The sequence below is a fragment of the Gavialis gangeticus genome, unplaced genomic scaffold, assembly GCF_001723915.1.
Source record: "Gavialis gangeticus isolate Ggan-Ray unplaced genomic scaffold, GavGan_comp1, whole genome shotgun sequence".
NCBI classification, from domain to species: Eukaryota; Metazoa; Chordata; order Crocodylia; family Gavialidae; genus Gavialis; species Gavialis gangeticus.
This window is the reverse complement of record NW_017728995.1, coordinates 478841-506200: the sequence shown is the minus strand read 5'-3', so window position 1 is coordinate 506200 and position 27360 is coordinate 478841. Positions and strand designations below refer to the sequence as shown.

At 40.7% G+C, this 27360-nt stretch overlaps 1 protein-coding gene across 1 annotated transcript in view; it reads left to right on the top strand.

Annotated features, from left to right (window-relative positions):
• WWTR1 (WW domain containing transcription regulator 1) overlaps positions 1-27360 on the top strand; it is a 160138-nt gene that overhangs the window by 69311 nt on the left and 63467 nt on the right. Inside the window, 1 exon segment of the mRNA XM_019503126.1 lies at positions 21246-21382. Within this exon segment, the coding sequence (XP_019358671.1) occupies positions 21246-21382 (137 nt within the window).

The window sequence follows — 27360 nt, the reverse complement described above, 5'->3', positions numbered from 1 at the left end:
CCCCCCCCCCCCCCCCCCCCGACGAACTGCTTGCTTTCTACCTGGGCCCTGCGGCCATGCATTCTGGCCCCAAAATACACTATAATATGTAAAATATTAAAATTAGTCAAAAAGAAGTCTAAGGTAGTGTGTTGAAAAGGCTTAGCTTAGATGAATCCCTGGAAAGATGGAGCATTTGTGATTGTAGATTTTTACATTCTTGTGTCTGTTCATGCCTGGACATGGCAGATTGGAGCCACTTTAAGACTCTTGAATTTAGCTAAGTTTGTGATTTATTAGAGGTTTTAGTGTTTAGAAATTGGGTTATATATTTTTAAAAAATGGTATGCCTCCTTTGTGAAAGGAATACAAAATAGTAACCACTCTCCCCTATGGAGAACACCTTTTTTTACCATGAGAAATATGAGTCTTTCTTACAAATATGTAGCTTTAACTTCGCTATTGCTAATAATAAGCTGGGCTGGTAGTACAGTCTATCATTAAGATTTCCCAACACTTCCCATTGTAAAATCCCATTTTTTTTCAGTTGCTTATAACTTTGCTAACCTTTCAGCTTTGGGGCTGAAATTTTCTACATCTAATATGCGCATCAAGTTGAATTTTCTTGAAAAAATTCAGCCAAAATGGTTCAGATATGTCTTAGAGCAGGGCTGAGGGAAAATTGTCCCCATTTTACAGATAGAAACCTGAAGTACAGAGATATTAAAGTGAAAGAATATCCATTCTTATGACCTTCCTTATGTCCTAGTAATTTCATGGTTTGGAACGGGGACTTGAAACTTGGCAAAACAGTGGCCACATGCACATGCACCTACACCCCGACCCCCACCTTTTTGCTGTTCCAGGAAAATCTGCTGACATCTGACCAAGGTGCAAGAATTTGAAAAATCATATTTTGCACATGCCTAGATTTTGGGTTTTAGCAGATTCTGTGAGGTTGCAGCCACACAGAATATCTGCAGTTGTAACTAGCACTGGGGTTGGACTCTGGAGACTTGGATGCTATTCCTGCCTATGTTACAGAGTTCCTATGATTCTAGTCAAGTTAAAGAGACTTCTTCCCAGGTGGTAATTTTCATTTTGTGTTTCTCACAGGAGGTCATCACGTCCCAAGTCTGTGCTCAAAGCAGTATCCTGTCTAAACCATTCCAGACAAGTGCTTGTCTAATCTGCTCTTGACATTTCCATGGATGGAGCTTCTACAGCCGGTTCTAAAGCTTAACCACCCCTATAGTTAGGAAGTTCCTTCTGTTATACACCCTGACTTTTCGGGGTGTCTGACTTTATACTCCTGGGGTCTTGCTTGCCAGAAGCACTGAGTATGCACAATTGCACTTGAAATTAGTGGGGGCTGTGCTTCAAACTCATATGTGCTGTTCTACTACTACATTCGTGATTCACAGCCAGGGATCTGTGGCACACCTTGAGATCCTTTCAAAAGTGCTGCAGGGTGCCACGCAATGTTAGCACTGTGAGGTGTGCAAACAAGATTAACCCAGAGATTTCAAATAGGAATCCATATGGTTAAAAACATTCCGACTTGTGGGGTCTTTCTGAGATTTTGTGACAGAAGAATTGCTTTATTCATTTTCCGCACTCAAAAAATGAATGAAAAAAAGAGCTGGCATTTTCCAAGGGGTACCTCAAGTCTTTTATGGGGTGCCTTGAGCCTAAAAATGTTGAGACATCTCTTCTACATACTCTGAAATGTCAGGACTTGGGCATCTCAAATGGGCATGCAAAATCAATGGTCATTTTTTCACTTTAATCTCCCTGTGCCTTAGCTTTCTACCTGTAAAATGAGGATAATAGTGTGAGAATACATTCATATTTGTGAAGTACTAAGACAGTATAGTACTGAGTAACAAAGAAAAGCCAGTGAGGAAATGAACAATTCTGTCTTACGAGCAGAGTTGGAATAGTGTGCAGTAAATAAGACCTGAACAACAAAAAGAAAACAAAAAATGAAATACCTGTTCAGTAACTGAGCAGCATTATCTTGTACTCAGGATGAGGCATGAATTAAAGACAGTTTTATAATGTGTGCACCCAAGAGCCAAGGACAGTTTAACTGTTGAGTGCTTGAATTTCTAAACTTAAAAGCATCGTTTCCATGTAGCTTTTTAAAAAATGTGCAACATAAACTAGTGCTGAGAGAGAAACTAAAACAACTGCATTTTCCTCCAGAATTGGTACTTTGTGAGTCTAGAGTTCTTGGGTCCACTAACAGAGAGAGCTGCTTCTGCACATGTTCTACATGGGTTTGTGCCCTAGCAAGACGCAGTTCAGATCCTGTAATATGTTGCAGTCACATTCCAGCATTCAGACAGAGTTAAGAATTTTTATGGACAAATTATGAAGGTCTAAAAATCTGTCTCCTAATGAAATTGCTGAATGATCTTAAGCTTTAAGCTCTTTTGAGCAGCGATGGTGCCTTGTTTGGAAAGTGCCTAGGAACCGTTGTAATTTAAATAATGAATATTAGTTAATAACCAAGGCTCTTAACAAGGATTGCTCGGAAATTATTATCTGTGTTGTAGTTTTCCAGAAGCAACAAAAACTTGGTCATTATATGGAGGTCTCTTCATTTTTACTTTGCAGTCTGAGGGTAAGAGTTGGCTCTAGAAATTTTCCAGCTCTCAGAGTGGGGAGGGGAGGTGGGTGGAGGAAAGGAAGCTCAACTAAATTCAATAGAGAAAACATTGTTTCCTCATACAGTTATGCAGCCACATCCTGCCCTCATTTTGTGCACATAATGCCCCTAGAGATCAAGGGATATTTGTAGGCAGAATACGGGCAGTACTTGGCTCTTACATGTAAGACCAGTGAGATGGTTTAAGTTCCAAAACTGAAACAATTTGAAGTGAAGAAGTAATTAACACAATGCCTTTCTAAATCATTAAAAAGAGGCCTGCTAAAGGGGATTCTTAAGAAGCAGCATTCTTGGAAATTTTCCTTTAATCCTGAAATGCAAAGCAGAGTAGTGTACACTGAAAGTATATATTCTTACTAATAAAGATAATCAAACCTATTTCCGGTTTAATCTCTTTTACTGAACACAATAAATCCCTTGCCCTATCTGGATTAAGAAGATGACAGCAGTAACTGAAGTGTGTCCTTGAGTCTCCAGCACTGACAGGTGCTGGATATAAGATGTCTCTGGTAGTGCTGTGAAGCAGTGACACTGCAGGAGAGCGATAGGCTGCATTTGATCTGGTGAGGAAGAGTGTTGCTAGCTAATATGGAAACCCCCACCCAGGGCTTCCACTGGTCTTAACAGCTGCCATGAGCTGCTGTGAAATATTGCTTAATTATAGAATTTTCCTTGATCCTCTTTATCCCCTTCAGAGATTTTTGGCCCCACCCTAGTGAAAACTAACTACCTTAAGGCAAGGAATTCATGGTAGTATTATAGTGGCGCCGTTTATTCCGCTGTCATATAGGAGCTGGTGGTGTTCCCATGCTGAACATGGGCTTTGAGATTTCAATATGCCAATAAATATGGTTACCATGGGCAGAAATCTTTTTTTTTTCCTTTTTTTTTTAAATCTCTTCACCTGGGAAGTTTGACATTTTAAAAAAAATTATTTCATTCTTATTGGTTTTTTATATGTATATAAATATTAATCGATGTATCATCATAATATCATAGTGCTTAGGGTCGGAAGGGACCTAAACAAATCATCAGGTCCGACCCCCTGCCCTGGGCAGGAACAGGTGCCGGGGTCATATCATCCCAGCCAAATATCTGTCCAGCCTCCTCTTGAAGACCCCCAAGGTAGGAGAGAGCACCACCTCCCTTGGGAGCCCATTCCAGAGCCTGGCAGCCCTAACCATAAAGTGATGCCTCCTGATGTCCATCCTGAACCTGCTCTCTAACAATTTGTGGCCATTATTCCTAGTAACCCTGTATTTATTTATTAGATGTACATCCTGCCTTATTCAACTATGAGCCCCGCAAATAATTATGCCGAGTCAACATTTGCTCTTTTGCCAGAAGAAAAAAAAGAAACTCAATTTTTCTTAAAAGAAAAGATGTTTATTTTTCATGTGCAGTAACTTTTCCATCTATAATGTTGCATGGGGATGTGTTTATTATTATGAATATTTATTCCCATGAACAGTAAATCCTTAAATCATACTTCTGAATTCACTTGGCTTGCTTGCTTCAAGGTTGAAGTTGACCTCTTATTATATTATAAATCCATTGTTATTTAAAGGGCTAAATTTTAGGTATATCTAAACTGGGAAGAGGAAGGGTCCTTTTTCACCAATTTAGGCCAGGTTGAATTTCTCTTCTACGAACTGGATTAGAGCAGGGATGAGACTGGTCTTCCTTAATCTAATTGTTTTACCCTGCTCTGCAAGTTGGTAGGAGGGCTACAGAAGGGGTTTTCCTTATCCATGGAGTCTCTGCCCCTACTCTTGCTATATAGCCTACAAATTATAAGGTCCACAGAGAGTTGTAACTACAATAAAAGCCCTGGTTTCCGGCACATGGGGAATGGGGGATGCTGGTAATCTAAAAATGCTGGTTACTTAAGGCACAGGGTTTTCTGGCTGGATGTGGAGTGGGGGGTGGGGAGGGGTGGTGGTGGCCACACGTGGAGGGACAGCAGCGCAGGGTGGTGGTGGCAGCCACCTCATGTGAGCTTCCCGCCACCGCCCCCCCTCCCCCCACATGCGTCCAGCTAGCCAGAAATTTCAGTTAATGCAGATGCTGGTTAGTAAAATGCCAAATGACAGGGCTCTTACTGTATATGCTAAAAGTGGTTGGAAAACTTGCAAACTCAGAACTCACAAGGTCTGAGGGAGAAGGTTGATGGCATGAGAGCTGGAGAGCCCCTTACCTTAACTTCCCTTGCATTAAGCCCAGAGCCCAAAGTAATGAAAGCGAGAGCTGTCCCAGCTGCTCTTCCATCAATTCTGCTGCTGAACTGAGGCACAGTGGAGCTCCTGCTACAGGCCGGACAGGGTAACAGCAGCAGCTGCTCTCCCACTGCCCTTGCAGCTTCAGGATCAATTATGCTGTTCACATTTTAAGAGGGTTTTTTTCTCCCTCATACCCACAGGGACTTGACAGCCAGTTTTTGAAAAAAGAAAGCTGGGTTCTGAAGAAGTTGATGCTTTTGGTCATGTTTGCTCCAGACAGACAAGATTCTGGAAGGCTGCTTGGCCTTGACCAAGCATGAAAGCTTATTTAAATAATAGTTTTGTACCTCTGTCAATTATCATGTTTCATCTGTAATGCTTAGTGTACAGTTGTATGTACAGGTGGAAGCACAGTTTTACAGCTGGAGAGACTGAGGCACAGAGAGGCAAACTAGCATGCCTCTACTATCCACACACCAAAACTACAATTATACCGTTAAGTTAAAGAATATGAAAAATGAATGAGTTTGTTTCGGTAATGGCTTGCATTTGTTCTTTGCTATATAAACCTGTCCATAAAAGAATAGTACACAAATGCAGGAACATTTGATATATGGTACATAGCATTATGCATATATAGTACATAGCATTTGGTATGACTCTGTAGATAGAAAATACCAACTTTTTTAAGTTGCATTTAAAATCACTGCACAATTAGAAAAAATTACTACAAAAATATATACAACCACACAGTGCCTGAAAAAAGCAATATTTGAAACAACATTTAGCGTAGCTCTGAGACTAGAAAAACAGCTTCATAACTTATCAAAACTGTTGTGCCTCTGGAAAACAGTTGTGTATGTGATGTATTTATCATACATTTCTGCAAAGTGATTAGAACAAGATCTGATGGCATGCAAAGGCTAACATCAGTTCAACAATAATTAAAAACCAAACCAAACCATTCAGTTGCCTTACTTGCTGAAAGCCTGAATAAATTGTTTCAGGTTTTTTTTATTAGTTAACATATAACAGGACGAGGTGACTAGAATGTGTCGTCCAAAAGAGAATGAGACATTTCTCTGGTCAGTGAGTGAAGATGCAGAAGGCACACTGTTGTGTTCCGGTCTTTGGACGGACACTAGTGATTTCTGTTTTTTATTACTAGTGACATTTTCCCTCTCCCCAATACAGCGCAAACTTGCCAAACTCTCACTTGTATCTGCCCTGCTTGGCTGGCTTCACTTTTAGTATAATATGACTTTATTTTGCACAGTATCTTTCAAACAAACTATGCCAAAATGCCTTCTGGAGTTAAATGATTCAGTTACAAAGCAGAGAGAATAAAGTAAACTGGGAACTAGAGCAAAGAAGGACAGATACATTTGCAATTAAGTTTTAAAAACAGATGGGGAGTTGATGAGGCAAAGACGTACAGAAAGGATCCTTCAGATTAAGTTCTCATGCCCACAATAAGGGGATTGTTTGAGGAGAAGAGGCCCTGGGTAGAAGACCAGAGGCTGTGGGGACAGAAGGAAGATGAGACAAGTCCTGTCTGCAAGGGCTAGGCTGGAGCACGGCCATGGAGGGTTCTAAGCGTGGGAGGTAATTCTGGACTGATGTGAAATAAATGGGAAGTTAGGAATTACCTAGTAAAGGGCAATGTTGTGGAAGGGACATTTGCAGAGGTTTTCACCTCTACAAAGGAATGCTCTTGGTTAGTGGTGCATTACTGAAGGGGGGAGCATAGTGACCAGTTTTTAGACTCCTGAATGTGCCAGAGGCAAATAAATGCTAGACAATGCATAACTGACACCTACTGTAAGGCACAAAGATGGGGACCAAGTGATGAGGGATGGACATTTTCCCAGGGGTATAGACAGTGTTAGAATTGCCCAGGTACTTGGGAAGGAGAGAGAAAGTCATACTAGATGAGGAAAGGATATTTTCATGATTTATTCTTGCGCTCTTAAAAAACTTATTTATCTAAGTGATATATTTGTCCTCCCCATTGCCTTTCAGCTCAGCTCCATATTCAGGTGCTCTCTAAGTTATTTAATACTTACATTTATGGTAGAGCCTGCAGGGCGGGTCATATGTGTTGTGCTAAAGGCTGTACAAATATAATGGATTGAAAGTCCCTGACATGCATACCATACAGTCTAAAAGACGAGACATAACAATGCTAGATGAGACAAACAAAAGGGATAGGGCGTGGGGGGAGACAGGATAACAATAACATGTGCACATTTGCTAACTTTTAAACATATGAATAATAGCCTTGAACAGGATTACTTGCATATTTAAATACTTTGCTGCACTGGGACTTTCAAGTGCTACAGATAATAATTTAGTAAAGGACAAAATATAGCTAGTACATCAGAATATTTTCTTTCACTTTCTAAGTAAGATAAACACTGTAGTAAAAGCAGTGGAATATCCAGTGGGACATTTATAGTATTTCTGTAATTTTAGGAGAAGAGAAAAATCTCTAAATTGCACTACATTTTATATATTTTATAAATTTTGGTGGATTTTTCCTCTTGAATTTTGCAATAAAGCTTGCTCTCAGGATTAGACCTGGAAATGTCAATTTTTAAAATTTTTTTTTTTTTTACCCAAAACAAGTTTTTATAACTAATGTATTTATAAAATCCTGAAAATAAAGGGTCTGGGTTGGAAATGTTGACAAGACCATTAACTAAGGTGATGCTAGCAGGTGTAACAAACTATAGTGGATAAAGAACACCCTATCATTTTTCTCTCTGCCTGACATTTTATGCAATATGCTAGTTGAAATTTTGATTTGCTGTTGGTAGTCATTGGTTAACATGAAACATTTTTCTCTCATGATTATGTTGTGCGACTCCTTTTTATGTTTTGTGACTCCTTTCTTAGCACCACAGTTAGTATTGCAGTTAAGCAGTGAACCTTTAAAGCAAATTTATTTTAAAAATAAAATATTGGATAGTTTTGTCTGTCTTCAGAGACAAGCGTCTATATGCATACAACAAGAGCACACACAAAAATCTAGTGTTGGTTTGCATTTGCCCTGCACCCGGTTTGGTAAAAGTCTTTGGACTCGTTCCAGGCTGGGAGCGTCCAAAGAGCTGGAGGGCACAGAATCCAGAGCAGGCCAGAGCTTGTCCTTAGAAGTTAGACAGCAGTAGTTAAGAAGGGAATAATACAGGTTTCCTCATTATCTGTACCCAAAATCAAAATACTAGGCAGCAGGACAAAGCTGTTGAAAAACAGGGAAGTGGGAAGACTTCACACATTTAAATAGAATTAATTAAATACAGAATATCCCAGGTTTAAGTGTAATCTCGTAAAATGGAGGCGTGCCTGATTCTCACTCATGGTAGTGTCTCTTTATACTGCTGCAGTAACTTAAAGGACCTTAACAAAAGTGCAGATGTTAAGGTTGCTTGACAGTGTTGACCAGCCCTTTGGGCAGGCATGCCATAAGGCTTTCTTCTCTGTGCTCCCTGCCTGATCTGCTGCTCTGCTTTCTGCTTCCTGCCTTATGTAACCCTGTGCTCCCTCCCCAATTTGCCATGTGCCACATAACCTGCCTGTGCCACTTGTGGCACACATGCTGTAGGTTGGCCATCACTGGTCAAAGCTGTGTAAAAAAGAGGACTTTAGAAACGTGTTCAAAATGTTTACATAGTACCTGAGACCGGTTTTAAACTTACTTCCATCATGGCACAACAAGAAATAATTTATAAAGTAAACAGTGTGTGATCAAGTCTTGATTAGTTCACATCTCTGCGGCTATGTCTACCCTAGACAATTTTGGGGGTACCACTTCTGTGCTACCTCAAGCTTGGTGCTACCAGCAGGAAGCCTATCAAACAGGTTTAATTGTTCCTATAGAAACATCATTGGAGGCTTATCTATCTAGAGCCATGGCGCTCAACCTTTTTGGCCAGCGGACTGGATAGGCAGTGCCCTCCCTATCCGTGGGCCAGATCTGGCTAGTGGTGCCGATCTGATGGCCAGGATGGTCACCACAGGGTACCATCTGGCTATGTGGAAGGAGATGCAGGCAGCCTGGCTCCAACCCAGCTCTGTGGAGGGAAAAGGGGCATGACCCAGTCCCAACCTGGCCCTGTGGGAGGGTGGGAAGTGGGTATAGTCTGGCCCTGATCTAGCCACAGAGCGGATCATGGCTCAGCCCTGATCCAGTTGTGCAGGCTTTGGGGTTTGGGACTTTGGCATCAGGGGAAAGTGGCAGTATTAATTGCCACTGCTCTGATGCTGCCAAATTTCTTAACCCATGGGGAGTCCTGTAGGCCAGGTACCGTGTCTCTGCAGGCCACATCTGACCCATGGGCCAGAGGTTGAGCACGCCTGCTGTAGAGAGTTCCACCTGTGCTACCAGCTTTTTAAGAAAACATTTTCTTGGCAGGTCTGAATGTACCAGTCTGAAAGTTCACAAGAAGTTTGGCATGCACAATGTGCTCCAAGGCTTCCACAACAAATGCCCGGCTAAAGTTTAACCCCCTGCTAGCCCTTGAGATGCTAAATAGTCTCAACTATAGCACCTCATTGAATCAGGCCTGGAGCACAGGTTTAGACAACAGCTAGAGAGCAAGCGATTTAAATGAATGTTTAAATCTTGCAAAACCTTAGGGAAAACTGATTGAACACAGGTTTTCTGGATGTGATTTAGTCTTGAGAGAATATTAGGTCAGCCTTCTTCTGATAGTAACAAGTTGCTTAGAACAAGGTCTCTTGGAGAGTGGGAATGGAGATTAAAATGTATAATTTATCACAATCTGCTAGAGCTAGCAGTTACTACTCAAGGGAGGAAAGAGAAGTTACCTTATTGCATGAAGCAGTGTCTTGCTTGAGAGCACATCTGAGGTCACTGGCAGGGCAGCAGGGAAAACCTCTTAGCATAAATACTTGTGCATGTCTGTTTTGTGTAAATAGCTTGTTGTCTCTCAGCACCTTTTAAAATCGGCTCCTGAGACACTGAGAACTTGAAGTCAGTTCTGTTGCACTGTAATTTTCTGGCCATTTCTCCTTCACTGCTGGATCCCTTATGCTAAGGGTTACTGAACTTTGGTGTGGCGAGTTTTACCAGAAATTGCAGCATGGTTTAGTGAGTGAGATCACTCAGACAATAATGCTGTGGCCCCAAGGTCAGGTTCTTCAATTCAAAACAAAACAAAGTAAGTATCCATTTATGGAAACCCCTGCCTGCCACACTGTGCAGTGCTGAAGCGCTACAGATTTGACCCGTTTTGGAGAAGAAGCTTCCTTTTTAACTCTTCCTTTCTTTCAAGAGCATAAGAAAAAAAGTTAGGAAAGGATCTGGCTCTGCTTACAGATATCTAAACAGATTTCCTAATGTTCAGTAATGGTGGTGTAGCCGGAAGTGGATGATTGGGTGTTCTCTAGCACAGTGTGAGCTGTCACCCTGTGAAGAGCAGTAAATGAGTCAGACCATGTGGGTTGTTCATGTTGATGAGTCACCAGCTTCCCACTTGCCCTGAAGCAGGTTTACTTTGATGTGGATCAGTACAAAATCCTCTCTTTTTTGTCTCTGCCACAAAGCCCTGAAAAAGGAGCCCATATGAGTACTATAGCGATAGCCAGATTCTGAGCTTGTATTTGATGTGAAAATGTTTACAAAATAATAGGTTTCAAATCAGTTTATCCCTCTCCACATCCCCTTCAGCTTCTTAGATGAGTAGATTTGAAACTCATGGGATTGAAAAAAATATAGCTATGAAATATTAACCAGTGAGATAAATTTGTCAGAGGAGCTGGTAACAGCAGAAGGACTCAGACATTTCATGCTGCTGCTTGCTAATTTAAATGGAGCCATTTTGGTAATGCTGCAGTGGAAGTCAGGGATTGGAGACCAGCAGTTTAAAATATGATCCATGATATTAGCTGGAAATTCAGAAAACTTTGACATTTCACAGTTCAGAAAAAACAGTTGGCTAGGAAACTTGTCCTAAAGCACCAGGAATTGCAAATTCAATTAAGTCATAAGTCCAGATTTTTATTAATATTTATTATCAGGATTGAAGCTATTGCTTTAGCCTGATACAGAGATGAGCTGGACATTACAGTCCATGTTGAGGGGCACTGAGTTTGTGTTTGTGCCTTATATAATTTATAGCTACGGGAGCCAGGAAGTGGGGAGAGTTGGCAGTAGAGTTTCCGAAAGCGTTCAACATGGCCTATCTTTGCTTTCATCACAGTTAAGAATAATGAAGCTTTCATTGACTTTATTGGGAAGAATATTAGCCCACAGCTGAGGATTTTTCAAAATCCTACCCTTAAAATCTGTTGGGTTTTTTGTTTACTTAGTCCCCGTTACTATGCAATTTAGAAACAGAAATAATTTATCTTTCTTCTTTTCCAGCCTGTCTGTGGGTCTTTTTGCATTTCTCTGTGTGTGAACACCTTATTAAACACTAACACAAAAGTAGATTCTTATAACAATAAATGGAAAGTGCAGAGATATTCTCTGAGATACCTAAATTGAAGGCTTTGTATAAGAGGTGTTGGGCCACTTTATCAGAGGTGCCATCTATGCAAAGTGTCCTGAGGTGAATCTAGTAAGGTTCATTACCATATCAGACAACTCCCTGCTCTACTAGGAATCCCCCAGGGTTTATAGATTAACGGACTGCCCATGCTTTTCTTGTCCCTGGCGTTGCTGAGCACCTCTCCTTTCATCTTCATCACACTTTCTATGTAAAGAATAGTTATCTTTGCAATACACTTCAAATGTATGTCTTGCTGAATTTTTGCCTAACGTTTGGGCTGATCTCATGCATCGGTTGTGTTTATGGTGAAGAGGAATCAGAAAATGGTGCAAAAAATGTTTTGTGGTTTCACTGACGGATTTAAAGGACAGCCTCTTTCCGAGTTGTTCTGATCCTGGGTTTTGGCTTTAGGATCATCCTTGATACAAACTGGATGTTTTTGGAGGAGCACAGTTGTGTTGGTTATAGGTATGTTGGCTTGAGTAGAGTTGCTCACAACTTTTCATTCAAATTTTTTTTCCCCATCAAAAAAACAACATGTAAAATTGGATGGGAGAATAATTTTTTTTATTTATGCAACAACAGCTTTTATTTTAGAGGTGTGCTTACCCCTTTTCCCATTTTTTTAATTTGGAAAAAGGAAAAAAATATTAAAACTATCTGAATATACTTAGTAAAATGTTCGCACATGAGAGAGGCTTAAGGAACACTTTGCTGTGAAAAGGGCCTTGCACCTTATTACCCAGCCTCTCTATAATATCCAAAGTTAAATACTAAGCCTTCAGCCAAAAAATACATCAGGATTAAATGGTGAGAACAGTAAAAGCAGTTTGTCCTTTCTCTGTAACAGTAAAAGTGCATTTCAGTGTTCTTTTAGTATGGAAGGGATTATTTATGTGTTATTTTTTTGTCTTTGCTTCATTGTGATTTATATTAAGGGAAAAAAATTGCCTTTTGGGATTAGTAGTTCTGGAAAAAATAAAGCAAGGAGCAGCTGGGCTAATATAATCCTAGATAAGGGTGCCTAAGAGTCTCTTCTGCATAGCATTTCTCTCTTGCATACAAATACATGCTTAAGAGCTGTAATGTGTAAATTATCTTAATTACAGTGACATTTCACTTGTATTAAGTGAAATATTTTTTCCCAGAGTTTGGATAAACACAAGAATCAGCCTGCTCATGCTCCTTTTTCTTAATTATAATTAGATAACACCATACTGTTAATGAAGCCATTGTCATAAACAATACAGAGACAAACTCCAACCTTGGTTAGACATGGACAATAGCGTTGAATTCAATTTGGCTATTTATCCCTCCTGTATGATACTACATTTTTAAAGTCTTCTTCATGTGAGCCATGTCTCTTTCATGTTTGTGATTCTGTGTTAGTAATGTGTTTTAATTGATTTTCATATTGGAATTTCATATGTTGTCTGGATTCTCCACTAACAGAATATTTAGAACTTCGGTTTGAATGTGGAGTTATCCAGATACTCTTGTTTTGAATATTAGAAAGCCCCTTTGAAATTCCATTTTTGTCCTTTGGGCGTTCCAGCAAAAGAGAGCTGCTGCAAGTTGAAACTGGTCAGTTTTGCCATCCACCAGACAACAGGGATTGCCACAAAGGCTTACCTATGCTAAGTACAGACAGTCAAAAAGCCTGAGGCTGAATTGATTCAGTCTTTGCATTTAGTCTAAGCTTCAGAAATTAAAACTGAGAAACAACGGGACAGACATTTACTTTTGAGTCAGGAAATGCAGCCACATGTCTGCAGTAGCTCAGGCCAGAAGCCAGGGGGCACTATAGCACAGCTTTCTGGCATGCCACCAGCAAGGGCTGTGTGTTTGCTTCCTCTTCCTGCTGTCCCTGAGGTCTCTGGGATTTGCAGTCCAGAATCACAGGAGTGGAACTCTGCAGGGTTGCTCATCACGTCCTCTTCCTGCTTCCAGGTGACTCTGGGACTTGTAGTCCACAGTCGCAGCCAGCAGTAAGTTTAGCAGGGCAGCTCTGTGCTCGGGGGAAGGGGGTTTTAACCCCCCTCCTGGTTCCAGACCCCAGCCAGGGTTTGCCTGGGAGGGGCAGTCCCTGCCTTTTCCTCCTCTCTGCCACTTCTTTTCTGGAGCAGACAGTCCAGCCCAGGTCTGGAAAGCATGCTGGGATGCTGGTGGACTGTGGCTGAACTTGAACCAGGAAGGAGTCTGGGGGACAAGATGCATAAATCAGTTTGACCCAAATCAACAAAGTCTGATACTACATTCAGCCAGTTTTGGCCATTTTGAAACTGGTTTATGTGCACTGAAGTTCTGTTCTGTTACAGGGTTAAACCAGTTTCTGATGATTTAAACAAGTTTGTGTAACTTCTGTCCCTAGTATAGCTCTTGCCTTGCTAATGCTTGACAGATAACAGGATTCTCAACCAAATTTGGTTTTTTGCTGCCCTGATTTAAATCCACCGAATTCCAGAGAAGAGTGTGTGCACCTACTTCTGGGGGGCTTAATTTGACCTTTCAAAGGTTGCTAATAAGTATCTAGAGATCTATGAATTTTTGTAATTAAACAATGAAAATCTTAAATACGAGTGGAAAACAAATCATCTTTCTGTTTTCACGTGCCATGTTGTCCCACTAGCTTATATAAAGTCTTTAAGTATTTTGGAAGGTCCCTTAGATTTCAAATCAGCCCCAGAACTATACTAGTATAGGTTCTTTTTTCCTTTCAAATAAAAATTGATTTTCACACCTGTATGATGTTTAATAAACTATTTTCCTTAAATAAGTAGATGAGAAACATTTCTGTCTAGCAAGTAATTAAAAGTTGCAATAGTAGCCCACAATACATTGATTCTATGAATCATAATGCAACTGTCATCCTTGAGGGACTTGCATTAGAAACTGTATCTGCTTGTTTTTGAATGGAGTAGATGCATCTGTGTATTGTCAGGATAGTAGCAACAAGGGCAATCCAGGGCATTTGCGTCTTTTGGCTAAGGTTGTTGAGAGCATTTCATGTTTCCATAGAGCATTCCTATATTTTTCATGCAGCTGGATAGTTTTAGATCTGTGATCCCTACATTTTTTGATCAATTTTTCAATTCCTTTGGATATTCTGACGCTTCACCATATGGCTTTCATTGCTGAACTTCTTACATGTATAATTATGATGCAGATTATTGTTCTCTGGATACAAGGAGAAAGTGTTTTTAAACAATAGCAGTATTAGTTGCAGCTACAGTTCCATGGCTTTTTGTTTTGCTTGACATTTTGCAGTTTTTTTGGTGTGTTTTTTATAAGACTTTTCATCTGAGAAGTTTTAGTGCACTAACATTGTTTGTTTGATTTAAATTTGACTTCTCTGTAATTTAAAATGAACAGAGATAAAATATCCAGGTTGTGTTGATTTTCAAATACCTTGGCTTTAAAATACAGTTCTTTGTTTATAGAGGATGATTTTTTTGTGTCTCTGTTTTGTGCTGTTTAAATATGACAGTCTCACCACACTGATACCTAAGAAAAGCCACAAAGTCCACAGGAAGCAAATGGTAAAACTCTTCTTTATAATCCCTTGTGTAGGCAGGGCATCTTCAGTGGGCATATTTTAAATAGCATGTAAGGGGTGGAGAATTGGCTTGCAGTACTACAAGGAAAAATCTCCTTTCAGAAATGAATATAATTTCATCCTAATTTGGTGATCAGAAACCAAGTGCTCTAACAGGGAGTGTAATGACAAATGTGTTTCCAAAAGAATAGCTATCACTTGACTCTAGCATTTATAGTACTATATATTTAAATAGTACCAAAATAGAGGTACTAATATAAGCATTTGGGTTTTTTTCAAAAACAATGTATTGTTAAAATAAAGGTTATATATGACTGCAGGTAGCATATAAAATATAGTCTTAAGGGTTTGGGGTGGGGTAGAGCAAGAATTGTTTATATCTTCCATTAAGAAAGAAAAAATATTCTTGTATTTTCATTTAGTCTAAAGACATACCTGCATAGCCAAATTCATATTTGTCATTCTAGTGTGAATCAAGTAACTGAATCTGAAACCTCATGTATTGAAAAGTTTCCCCCCATCTTCCATGGGCCTAATATCCACCTTGTAATCATGTGGAAATGCTTGATTCTGCTTCCATTAAAGTCGGTGACAAAACTTCAAATGACTCTTGTGATTCAGGATCAAGGCCAAATGTAGGCCTTTATGACCAAAAGTCTGACTTCAGTGTTTGGAGCCGTATATTGCTGTGAATAGCAGATTTCTTCTCATTTACCACTAAACTCAGTGATTTTGTTTTTTTAAATAGCGTTATTACTATTATATGTGAAACTTACTTATTCAGGCTTATTTTATTTTGTGTACCAGATTTCACATAACTTTGAAGTAACAAAAAATGAAGTGATGTAGTTTTGGCAGTGATCAGATGAGTGACTTGGCGTACACATGCTTATACTAAGATTATTGCTACATCTCTTCTTGAAGGTGCATGCTTATCCCTTGTTACTACATTTCAGAATGTTAGGTTGCTCTGTGATCCTGAGCTGCTGTTGGTTGGTGTTTTTATGATCAAATGGTTTTAATAATTTCTTTTGGATACAGCCCTAGTATCCACACTTTGACCCTTGTCAGTCAGAGCTAAAATACCAATTTCCACTCCACAATAGGCTATGCGAAGCTTCGGGTGCTGATTCGATTCAGAGGAGATTCAGTGGCCGAATCTCCAAATCTGAATTGAATCAGGGGACCAATTAAAAGGTCCAAATCAATTTGAAGCTCTCCGAGTCAGTTCGGAGAAGATTCGGAGAGCTTCAACACTTCAGGCAGTCCCCAGTGGCTGCGCCAGGGAGCTGGAGCTGAACTCGGAGCTGGTAAGTAGGAGACAGGGGAGGGGAGGCTGGAGGAGGGGTGAGGGGCCATGGGGGGACCCCTGCCAGGCCCCATCCCCTGCCCACTCTCCCAGTGCCTGCCATGGCTGCCCCACCCAGCCCCATCTCCTGGCTCTTTAAAATTTCATATATTTCATAGACATTAGGGCTGGAAGGGACCTCAGAAGATCATCAAGTCCAGCCCCCCGCCCAAAGGGCAGGAAGTCAGCTGGGGTCACAGGATCCCAGCAAGATAAGCATCCAATTTGCTCTTGAAGGTGTTCAGTGTAGGTGCTTGAACCACCTCCGATGGCAGGCTATTCCAGACCTTGGGGGCTTGGACAGTAAAGAAATTCTTCCTTATGTCCAGCCTGAAACTGTCTTGCGGTAGTTTATAAACGTTCAACCTCGTCATCCCCTGGGGCATTCTGGTGAACAAACGTTCCCCCAGGTACTGGTGGTCACTCCTGATAAACTTATAGGCGGCCATCAGATCACCCCTGAGCCTGCGCTTTTCCAGGCTAAAGAGCCCCAAGGCTCTCAGCCTGTCGTCATAAGGTCTGTTTTCCTGACCTCTGATCATGCATGTGGCTCTTCTCTGGACTCTCTCAAGCTTCTCCATCTCCTTTTTGAATTGTGGAGCCCAAAACTGGACACAGAAAAGAAAAAAGAAAAAAAAGGAAGCCAGGTATTCACCTGGAACAGGACTTTTTGCAGTCCATTCCTCATTCAGAAATGGACTTTCTTTTTACCAGTTCCTGCTAGGCAGGGGCGATCCCCACTGCCCCATGTTGTATGGGGAACTCTGCCACAAGCCCCCCCAACTCCCCCGCTGCCCCATGGCTTCCCCACGCGTCCCAGCTCTGGGCCTTAGGGAAAAAAAAACAACAACCCCCTGGACTCACCAGCTCCTGCAGTGGCTTCAGCAGTTCAGGGGGCTCGTGCAGAGGCCCCCCACACAGCCTGGTGCAGTGGGGGGGGCAGCAGGGATCACCCCCCCCACCAGGCAGGAACTCATGAGTTCAGGGGGTTTTTTTGTTTTGTTTTGTTTTTGTTTTTTCTTAAAGGGCCGGAGCTGGGGTGGGCGGGGCAGTCATGAGGGAGCTGGGGGATACGACGGGGGTTGTAGGACTTGTGGCAGAGCCCCCCCATGCAGTGGTAGGATTCCCCCCAACCCCCGCCAGGCAGTAGCTGGTGAGTAGGGGCTTTTTTTTTTTTCAAAGTGCCTAAGAGCTGGGGCAGGTGGGTCAGCCATTGCTGGGGCTGGCAGAGAGGGCTGTGGATGGGCCTGTGTAATTCAGAGGTTCGGCCAAATTGATTCAGGACAGTGATTCAAATCACCGAATCGAATTACTGGCCCCAAATCAGCTAAATCCGATGCAAATACTAGCGGCTTTGCAGAGGCCTACTCCACATTCCATGATGCTTTAAACATAGGACTAGAAAAGACCTCTCCTAGGCCATTGATTACAGCAGCTGGTGAAAAGTATGGCTGTCCACTTAAGTGTAGTACATCAAAGGGGGCATGACACACTTACTCTTATGGTGGCCCCTGACACATCCCCAGAATACAGAATATCCACTTGCTGAAGGGTGGGACCACCAGCACTCCCGGCCAATCAGCGGTGAGGGGCAGGGCTCTTTGCCTCTGACCAATCAGCAGCAAGGGGTGGGGGCACTGGGATCATCCACCTCCCCCCCGGCTGGCTCAGAACCCTGTTCTTCCTGGCTGTGTACCACCCTAGCTCTAGGTACAGCCAATAGAATTGTGAGGACAAATGATTGACATGTATTTCCACCAATGAACTGAAAAACAGGACTTTTTGCAGTCCATTCCTCATTCAGAAATGGACAGGGGACAAAGGGCTTAAAACAAGACAGTTTGGTATTAAACAGGACCAGTGACCACCCTGCATATTCTAGGATCTGTGTTGCCTTCCTTTTGCATTCTTGATGCAATTGGTTTTGATCTTAAAATCTTTAAGCACAAGCAAACAAGCAAAATGAAACAAAAATCCTGCCTTAGAGACTGGCTCATTGCCTGGCCTACATGGCCAGAGTTGCCAGCAGCAGAGGAGACTCATCTGAAGTGCCCTGATTTTTTTTTTTTTTTCAGCAAAGGAGCTGTGGCCTGGGGGTGTTTTTCCAGGTGCTCTTAACATTGGAGTTTACTGCCTACCCACAAAGCCTGAAATAGCCCAGATTTGTTGAGCTCAGGTCTTATAGCAAGGCCCAACTATTTACCCAGGCTGTTGAGGAAAGGAGGGGCACAAGGAAGGCTGATATTTATAGGTGAACTGGAGCACTCTTTTGGTTTGACTTCATTTCTTGATAGTTTTCTCAAGTAGGGATAAATAAAAGCTTCTAGCTTATTTCTTAAACAAGTCTTGTTTTAACTATGTCTAAAGGGCCTAGAGTCTGGATTAGGTGCTTTTTTATACATACATGTATATAAAATAAAATAAACTTACAAATCAGTTGTCAGTACTCACAATGCAGCTCTGCCCATGATCTCTGCTTTTAGTTTCTGAAAAAAAGTTACTGTTTTGCTCAGTTGGTTAATGTCCATTGCTTGCAGGAAACAATTGAAATGCAAGAATGCTAACACTGAAAGGAACTTGGATAACAAAGGAGAATTTCCAAGTTGGCCATTTTGGTATTCTTTTGTATTTGTAGTTGTTGTTGTTGTTGTTAGGAGTCCTTCCTGTTATTGCTCATTGTGCATACCTAGCATTTGCAGTTTAAGGTTTCACTTTTTTGTAGTTAAAGATTCCTGGGCATATTCTGACAGGTTATCTAATACAGTGGGCTTCACAAATACTTTAACTTATACATCACATTTTCTACTAGGAATTTATGCTTCCAGTTTTTAAAGTTGTACCCAGGTTTATTGGGTTTTATTTTTTACATCTTACCTACATTTTAGAGAGCTGTAAAATAGCTTTGCAATAAAGCATCTATTTAAGGAAGCATTTTTAGTAATTTCCAAACATGCTTATCCATTCAAGGGTAGCACATTTCTCAATGCACAACCATGATTAAATATAATCTTTTTATTTGATTTAAGATGCCAATTCAAATTGAACTGTGGGACTTTAAATAGAATTGCTATTGACATTGTTTCCCTTCATTTCATTTAAGTGTAAATTGGACTTATAAATTAAACTTTACTCTCTAGTGTATATTAATAATAGCATCTTTCAGATAGAGTGTAACCTAACACTGCAGAGTTGGGGGTGAACTAGGAAGAGATTATTTTACTGAACAAGGTACAAGGATTCATCCTGATAGAAAGAAAAGTGACAAGAATAAATGGAATAAAAAAAACCCATGTAAATAGTGATAAAGACTTACACTGAGGGGAGGATAGAAGGAGGTGGCAATTGGGAAAAGTGGGAAGAGATTGAGGTTTATTGCTAAAAATGGAATAAAGCAAAGAAGAAATTATTGAGCTGAGGTCTGAAGAAAGGCAGTGACTCACCTGCACAGAGGATGGGAGTTTGAGATGAGCTTGCAAGTGAGATGTGCAGGAAGTAGGTTAAATATGAAATTAAAGTAAAATAAACTGGTAACAGGCATGTAAAAGTATCATCACAATATTTTTTTTCCATTTTTTAAAGTTTTTATTTTGTTGTTTTGTGTTTTGCTTTGTGTGCAGCTTACATGATTTCTGGCAGTTTCACCTACAGACTTTGGAGTGTCTGGAGAAAGAGGGTGGTCACATCAGAAGAGGCTGAAATTTGCCTTCCACCTTTCCCACTTATTAATTGAAAGGAGGTAGCATCTGGACTTAGAGCCTGGGGGGTGGAGGTAATAATAACGGCATGGTGGAAACAGATGTCACATTTGCACCACCATAAAGATTTTTATGGTGGCACAAAAGCAAACAGCCATCCATACTCCTTATATTTGCCACAGATGCCCAAAATTTGTGGCCACCAAAACCTCGTAGGATCAGGCCCAAAGTAGGACAATGGGTGATATTTTTCATCCAATGAAACAGATCCGCTGTGAAGGGAGACATCCCATCATAGCTGATCCACTTCACTTGGCAACATCTGTTTATACCCAGTGTCAAAAAAGCAACACAGTAGGGAGAAAAGGTTTTGGACTAAGCTCAGTGAGAACCAAGTTAAGTTTTCATGGTTTAAAAAATGTTCCTGTTTCTGCTCCACATGGCGATGAACCTGGGATCTATGTAAGTTTTTCCCAAAACAAAAGGGATATGGACCCACTCTGAAATAGCAGCTAGCCTGGTGGTCGGACACTTGCTTAGAATGTGGGATATAGAGGATCAGGAACCTGGAACCATAATGTCCCATGTCCTTGGTGAGTGCCCCAGTCGCTAGGGTATTGGATGTCTCATTTAAGTTGTCTCTTTCTTCTCCCTATTCTTTACCACTTAAATATGGATATTTTTTCCTGATGAACATTCATCTAAATTGTTATGTATCACAAAGAAAATTCGTAGTTCCAATGAAAAACATTCCCTGAAAAATATCTTGGTACCTCTATTCTTCACTGTCAAAAAGATGCATTTTTGCCACCAGAAAACTTAAGATTGTTTAGCTATTTGACTGGAAATTTTAGAGAGAATGCAAGAATCTAATATTTAATGTGATTTAGGTTGGAGAGGTAACATGGGTGAGAGAGCATAAGTTGGACTTTTCTAGTTACATAGTGTGATTAAAAAAAAATCTGTTTCTTTTTTCCACTAGGATAGATCCAAACAGAAAAATGTAAACACTAACCACAGATAATTAAATAATCTGCAGAGTGATCTGGAAGTGAAGGAGAACTGTTGACATCATTGTGAATGACACCATTTCACCATTAGGTGTTTACAAATGTGTTGAGATTAAATTATAAGTCTGAATACATAAAAGATCTGAGAAATGATTGTTTCCTCTTTATGGAATCTATGTTTTGATCATATGTATAGCATACTTGTGTATTTCTTTTTAAATGACTTTGCCTTTCTTTCCCATTTTGCAGTCATATAGAAAAAATTACAACATGGCAAGACCCTCGAAAGACTATGAACCAGGCACTGAATCACATGAACCATCATTCTACAGCCACTTCCACACCAATGCCACAGAGATCAATGGCAATGTCCCAGCCAAATCTTGGTGAGTACTGGGTGTTATGTCCTACCTGAAAAAGCATAGCACTGGCTCTTTCTAGTATCATCATTTCCCAGAGTACTTTTTGCATAAGTGTACATAATAATAAACCTCAGTGATTCCATCACCAGGCCAGACAGCATATCCCCACATCTTCTATTGATAATTTCTCTTTTTATAGTGTTGGGAGCCAGGAACAGTGCTATTAAAGATATGGTTCTGATATCTTCAGGAGGTGTTGTATTTTGGAACCAACATGTTAAGTCACTGTTGTGTTATCAAGGATGCAAAAATATATTCGCCCTCTATTTTTTAGTGCACATGTGCTATAAAATTATCCTGCACAAAATGCTAGAATGGTATTTGTCTTAAGCCTTTCTTCTTCTTGCTCAGGTCAAAGGTAGTTATGTGCCATTTATGTGCTACTTTATGCATAGTTATATATTTTTGTTTTGAAAGTATCAAACTGATTGACACCAAGATACAAAGCAATGAATAAGAATGTTTTATTTAAAATGCACATCATCTCAAGACTTTCACTAAATAATTTGGGTACTTAAATATCCTGGGTTTAGCAGAGCAGCTAAGTACATGTTTTAATTTGAACACATGTTTAAGTTTCCTTGATTTTGCTGTATCTGGCCCTTTGCAAATGAAATCAGAATGGTTCTGAAAAGTCAAAAGAAGGAAATGGAGGGTGGTGGTGGGGAAACAAAAATCCCTTCCTTGTTTGAACGAATAAGGAAAAAAAAACAAACCAAAAATCCCTTCTTTATTTGACTGAATTCAGATTAATTATTTAACTTGTATTTCACCTTTCCTTAGAGCAATTGGGGCCAGACTTTTTGGCAGCAATGCCACAGAATATGCCCCATCCCCTTCCTAAGTGTGTCTCTAATCCTCTTCCTCTGGCTTGTCTGCTGTTCTGCTTTCTGCTCCCCCCATTTGTCACTCTGCTGCCTGTTCTCTCCCTGGTCTCCATGTGCCATACAAGGAGGCTGTCACGGCATGTGTGATGCAGATTGGCCATCCTTTTAGAGCACCCTAAAGGCCTAGATAGTAGTATTTTCAATACAGTTCAGCTGGAAGGAATCTTAAGACTGCCAACAGTCACCTATGGAAGCAATATGAAAGATATAGTTTTGTATATAGTTACTTTTATGTTGGGTTTTTAAAGAATACTTTACTTATGACCAGCCCATGAGGCAAACCGTCCTCTATGCTCTTTCCATTTGCTTTTTCCCCCTCAACAACTGTGATTGCTTCGGTATTTACAGTACAAAGCTGCTGTTAGTTGTGCTGTATGAATCACTGGACAGTAGCAGATGTATTGCAAGAATGGATTTCTGAAGATGAAACCTGAGTCAGCTCCAAAAGGCTGGTGTGTACTTTACTACATAGCAATAGCAACATGTAGCTATTTCGAATTACAGCTGCCTGTAGTTCACTCTGTTTATAACAATGTTAAAATACAGACTCAAAGATAAAAAGTTATTCTTTGCTCAGTCTAACATGTCAGCTGATGTTGGCAACTTTATTTCCTATACATTAAAAAAGGGAAGAAACCCATTACCACAACTGTTTAAAGCCAGGTATCCCTCCAGTGCTGGTAAATAATTGTTTAGATGGAGGGGAAAAAACCCTCAAAACAAAGACACCTTAAAGTTTTTGGGGCAAGTTCTAGATGTAGATGAGAGGAATTAGAAATAAAAGCCAGGTGGCATTCTGACCCATCTGGTTTTAATAACAAGTTATTCTTGAAGGGACTAGGACCTGAGGAAATGACAGTATGAGTCACATTTTATCAATGAAGCCTTTCCACTGACTTTGATACCTGTGAATATGCCCTTGAATTGCCTCAGGTACACTTTACATTTATTTAGCAACCCCTACGCCACATACCATTTCAGAGGAGGGACCACGTATTTCTTCCAAGTTTGTGCAGCACCTAGCACTGTGGCATCTTCCCTCTGTTCATGACTGGGGTTACTAGGCTCTACCACAATACGAGTAGTAAGAAATTTCCACAGTGTCTAATATTTACTTAATCAAAGGGGTCATTTGTGCAAGATCATTCCTCAACCCAAGTTGTTGGGCCTTTTTTGGTCCTATTACTTACTGGAGGGATGGTCTGGGAGTTCTTGTGGCTACACAGTATTATTTTAGTTTTCTGTCATAAGCTCTGCTGCATCACAGTTTCTGGCATTGATCCAGACCACTGAAATGTACAAGTTAAAAACCTTAATGAGAAAAGGGTGTTGACTTGGAAAATAAGAACTGGAGCATCACTTTATTTATAAACAAAAATAAAAATAATTCCGTTTTCGTAGAGCAAAAACTGTTCATATTCACAAAGATTGCAAGATTGTGGTTTAAAACAAACATTTAAACTTTCATCTTATCTGCAACAGTATCCTCTGGCTACTGTATGTGATGGTTCAAAGTGCACAGGACCAGTTTCCAGTTCCTTATCATGATCTCTCTATTTTTTTAAATTATTTTTGCCAAAAGAAAGTGACACATCGTTTTGCTATTTTGTCATATTGCCAGTGTTATCCTAAAACCTGCTCTACTGAGTTCACGTTAGACATTTAAGTGATCCTTTTGTTGGAATAGTGCTCAGGCCCCTGAGCCAGAAGCTATTGTGCCAACATCTACCAGACATCACAGGAAAAATGAAAACTGGATAGCAAGTTAAACCACCGTTCTGGTAGTGGTTGGTTCAGAACCTGTTAGTAAAAGCAGTCTATGCCTCTGTCTGTTGCCTGAACATTTTTCTGTACTGTAGAAATTAAAAGATATATTTTTCTTCTGAAGATGTGCCACCTACAAGGAAGGGTTTTAAGTATTCCAGGTCTGAGTCCTGGTCTGCACTTCCAATGACTAACATATGTGTTTTTCTTGCTAGGCTTGTGATGAGATGGAAAATATAGCCTGTTCCGTACAACTTGTTGCATTAGTATAACCTTCCCTCAACTATGTTTGCTGGGAAGTATTGAAAGGCACTTATAAACATTATATCAAAAGTAAATAGTGTTCCAAATTGATACCACATCCTAATATGTGCGTGGCTGAGAAGGTAGAAAAACCTATAGTGAAAGTTCATTAAAATTCACAGATTTATATTAAGGAATGTGGTTTTTTTCTTTTCTACTCTTGTTTTTCTGACTCTGGTAAATTTATGAAGGCTTCTTATAACTTTTACCAGTTCTGTTTTTTTAAATGATATGTAATACAGAAATCAGAAGGTGTTTTTCTCTGAGGTATCTTGTTTATAGTAGACTTCTGCCACTGACTTGTATGAAGTTAGATGAGATACCTGCTTTCAGTTATATCCATGAAGATCCACTAAAGTACTTAGGTGAGACTAGAATATGAACCCTAGATCTTTAAATCAGTGTTGTTGGCTAGCAAATGTTGAGATGCTGTCAATTTTAAATCCCTCTCTCATTCATTTCTCCAAAAGTATTAGTTTCTGGCCATACAAAGAAGTGGACTATTTTAGTAAGTGAAGCCTTCTGAGATGAAGGCCTTTCTGCTAGAAGTGGAACAGAGGAAATGACCTCCCTCCTGAAGAAGGGAAGCATAGTATTGTCTTTTCAGAAACATTAGATACGTGTGATTTTGCTTAATGCTGGATCTGCATATGGATCTATTTTGTTTAACCTGACCTGTATGAATCTGTGCTCATCCCCAGGTGCCTGAAGAAAAAAATTAATAAAGTGGACTAAAATGGAGTCAGTCTCCCTTAAACCTATGCATTATAATACTTTTTGGGGACCAGAGAGCCTTCTCTTATCAATTAGCATCCATCTTTGTATAGACTACAGCCTCTCTTGTTAAGTACATTTTACTTACTTGAATTAGTAATATTAACCTGTGTGCACAGCTCATAGAGATCATACTTGATTTTTAGGATCTATTTCTAAATGGCTTGTGAAAGGTTAATAAATTACTAATAGATGGTTAATCATTATGGGGTGTTACAGACTCCAGCAGAACAATAGCTCGTGTCTGTAATACACGTTATAGCTACTATTCCATTTATAAATGTTTTTATAGACAATTTATGAATGGAACATCGATAAAAAGAGTAACCCACGCATGAATATGTCAAATTCAGGGTTGTAAAGAAACATTGTTCTACAGTGGCTTTAATGGCAGTCACTGAAATAAGGTTTCTATGGATGGTTTTGTGCTAAAGGAAAAAAAGAAGAAAAAACAGACTCTTAGAAGAAAGTTTAATTCACGTCTGCAAGAAAGTAATTAAGCACTGATAGATCATCAGGTCTCCACTTGGTATGACATATATACTGTGCCTGTGCAACACACACAATCATGTAGATTTTTACCTTGCCTTATTTGGGGCTACCTGCCTGAGACAATTTGAGTGATCATGTCCAGCCTGTAATCAAGCTGTTGAGGATAATCTGGCCTTAATTAAATGTTAAGGTTCATTATTATCCAGTTGTTTTGTTTCGGAAGTAATGAAAGCATACCCAAGTCCAAGTATTTGCTTCATTTTTTTATATGAGTCAGTTTGTGTTTCTAAGTCTCAGTAGCATCTGCTTAGAAAAATGCTAACAGCAAATTAGGCCTCATTGCAAAGAAGTTAGTGGAACTGCTCATACCTCTGAGCATGCATCTTTATACTTTCAGTTTAAGGATGCAGCTTTACTACAGATCCTAAATGGGTGTGGAATATAAAGCAAGACTCTCTTTCTGTCTTTTAATAGCTTGTTTAACATGTTTTCATTCATTGTTCCACAAATGTTTAGATATTTCATAATAAACCACAACAAATGGTGCTATTCAGTTACCTTTTAAAATTGTCAAAGGAATTTGAAAAGGAGTTATTGAAAGATTACACTGCATTTCATGAGGTTCAGGTATTCGAGCATGGGCTTCCCCTAACCTCTTTGACCCTGTTCAAGACAAGAATCACAACAGTTCTGACACAGTACATTGTCATTTGTTTTCTGCTATTACATAAACTAGGCTGCAGGCAGCCCCTAACAAGTTAAGTTGTGGCCCTCAAGCCTTTGCCCAGCTGTTGCTCCCGCAACCATTACTCTGACTGCAATGGGGTAGGGCAAGCAAGTGCAGTGCAGCCTTGCACAGTTCGGGTCAAAGGGCTGAGGGTGATCCTGGGTCTGTGCAGTGCACAACGAGGAAGTGTGTGCAGTGTAGTGGTAGGAGGGGGAGGAACCACATGGTTATGTGATATAATGGTGGGGGAAATGGCCCATGCAGTGTTGGGAGTGGGGCATCTGTATGTTATGGGGACTAAAAGGCCCGCAATTGTGCAGCTTCTGCTGGTGTGGCCTCCACAGCATTCAGCCTCCACTTAGAATTTGGACAGCCCTGGCACAAACCAGAAATATATTTTCAGAATCATTTTATCATCCAAGAAATATTGCTTACAGGCAGGGGTGGGCAAAATGGCAGATCCGGCTGGTGCCAGGACTCCATTTCCTAGCAGCCTCTGCCTGCATGGCTGGGGGCCAGTTTCCATAGAGACCCCAGCAGGAGCTGCGCTGTGATAGCACAGAGCCAGGGTTTCTGTGGAGACTGGCTTCAGCAATGCTGGCAGGGCACGCGGCAGGGTGCGGAGCTGCTCCAGAGCCGGGCTGGGATCTTGTGGCAGTGACAGCATGGTCCAGAGCTGGGACGGACCTGTGATCTGCAACCTGCATGCCCTGGGCAGGGTTGTGCAGGCAGCATATCGAGGCTATCAAGGCTCTGCCCCAGATTCTTGCATTGGTGACAGCGTGGTCTGAAGTCAGGGCAGAGTCGATCTGCTGCCTGCACGCCCCTGCCCAGGCCATGCAGGCTGCAGATCGCAGCTCTGCCCTGGCTCTGGATCATGATATCACTGCTGCAAGATCCCAGCCCAGCTCCAGAGCAGCTCCCTGCCCTGCCACATGCCCTACCAGCAGGGGCAGTGCTAGGGAGGGGCTGGGGGGGGGGCTATAGCCAGGACC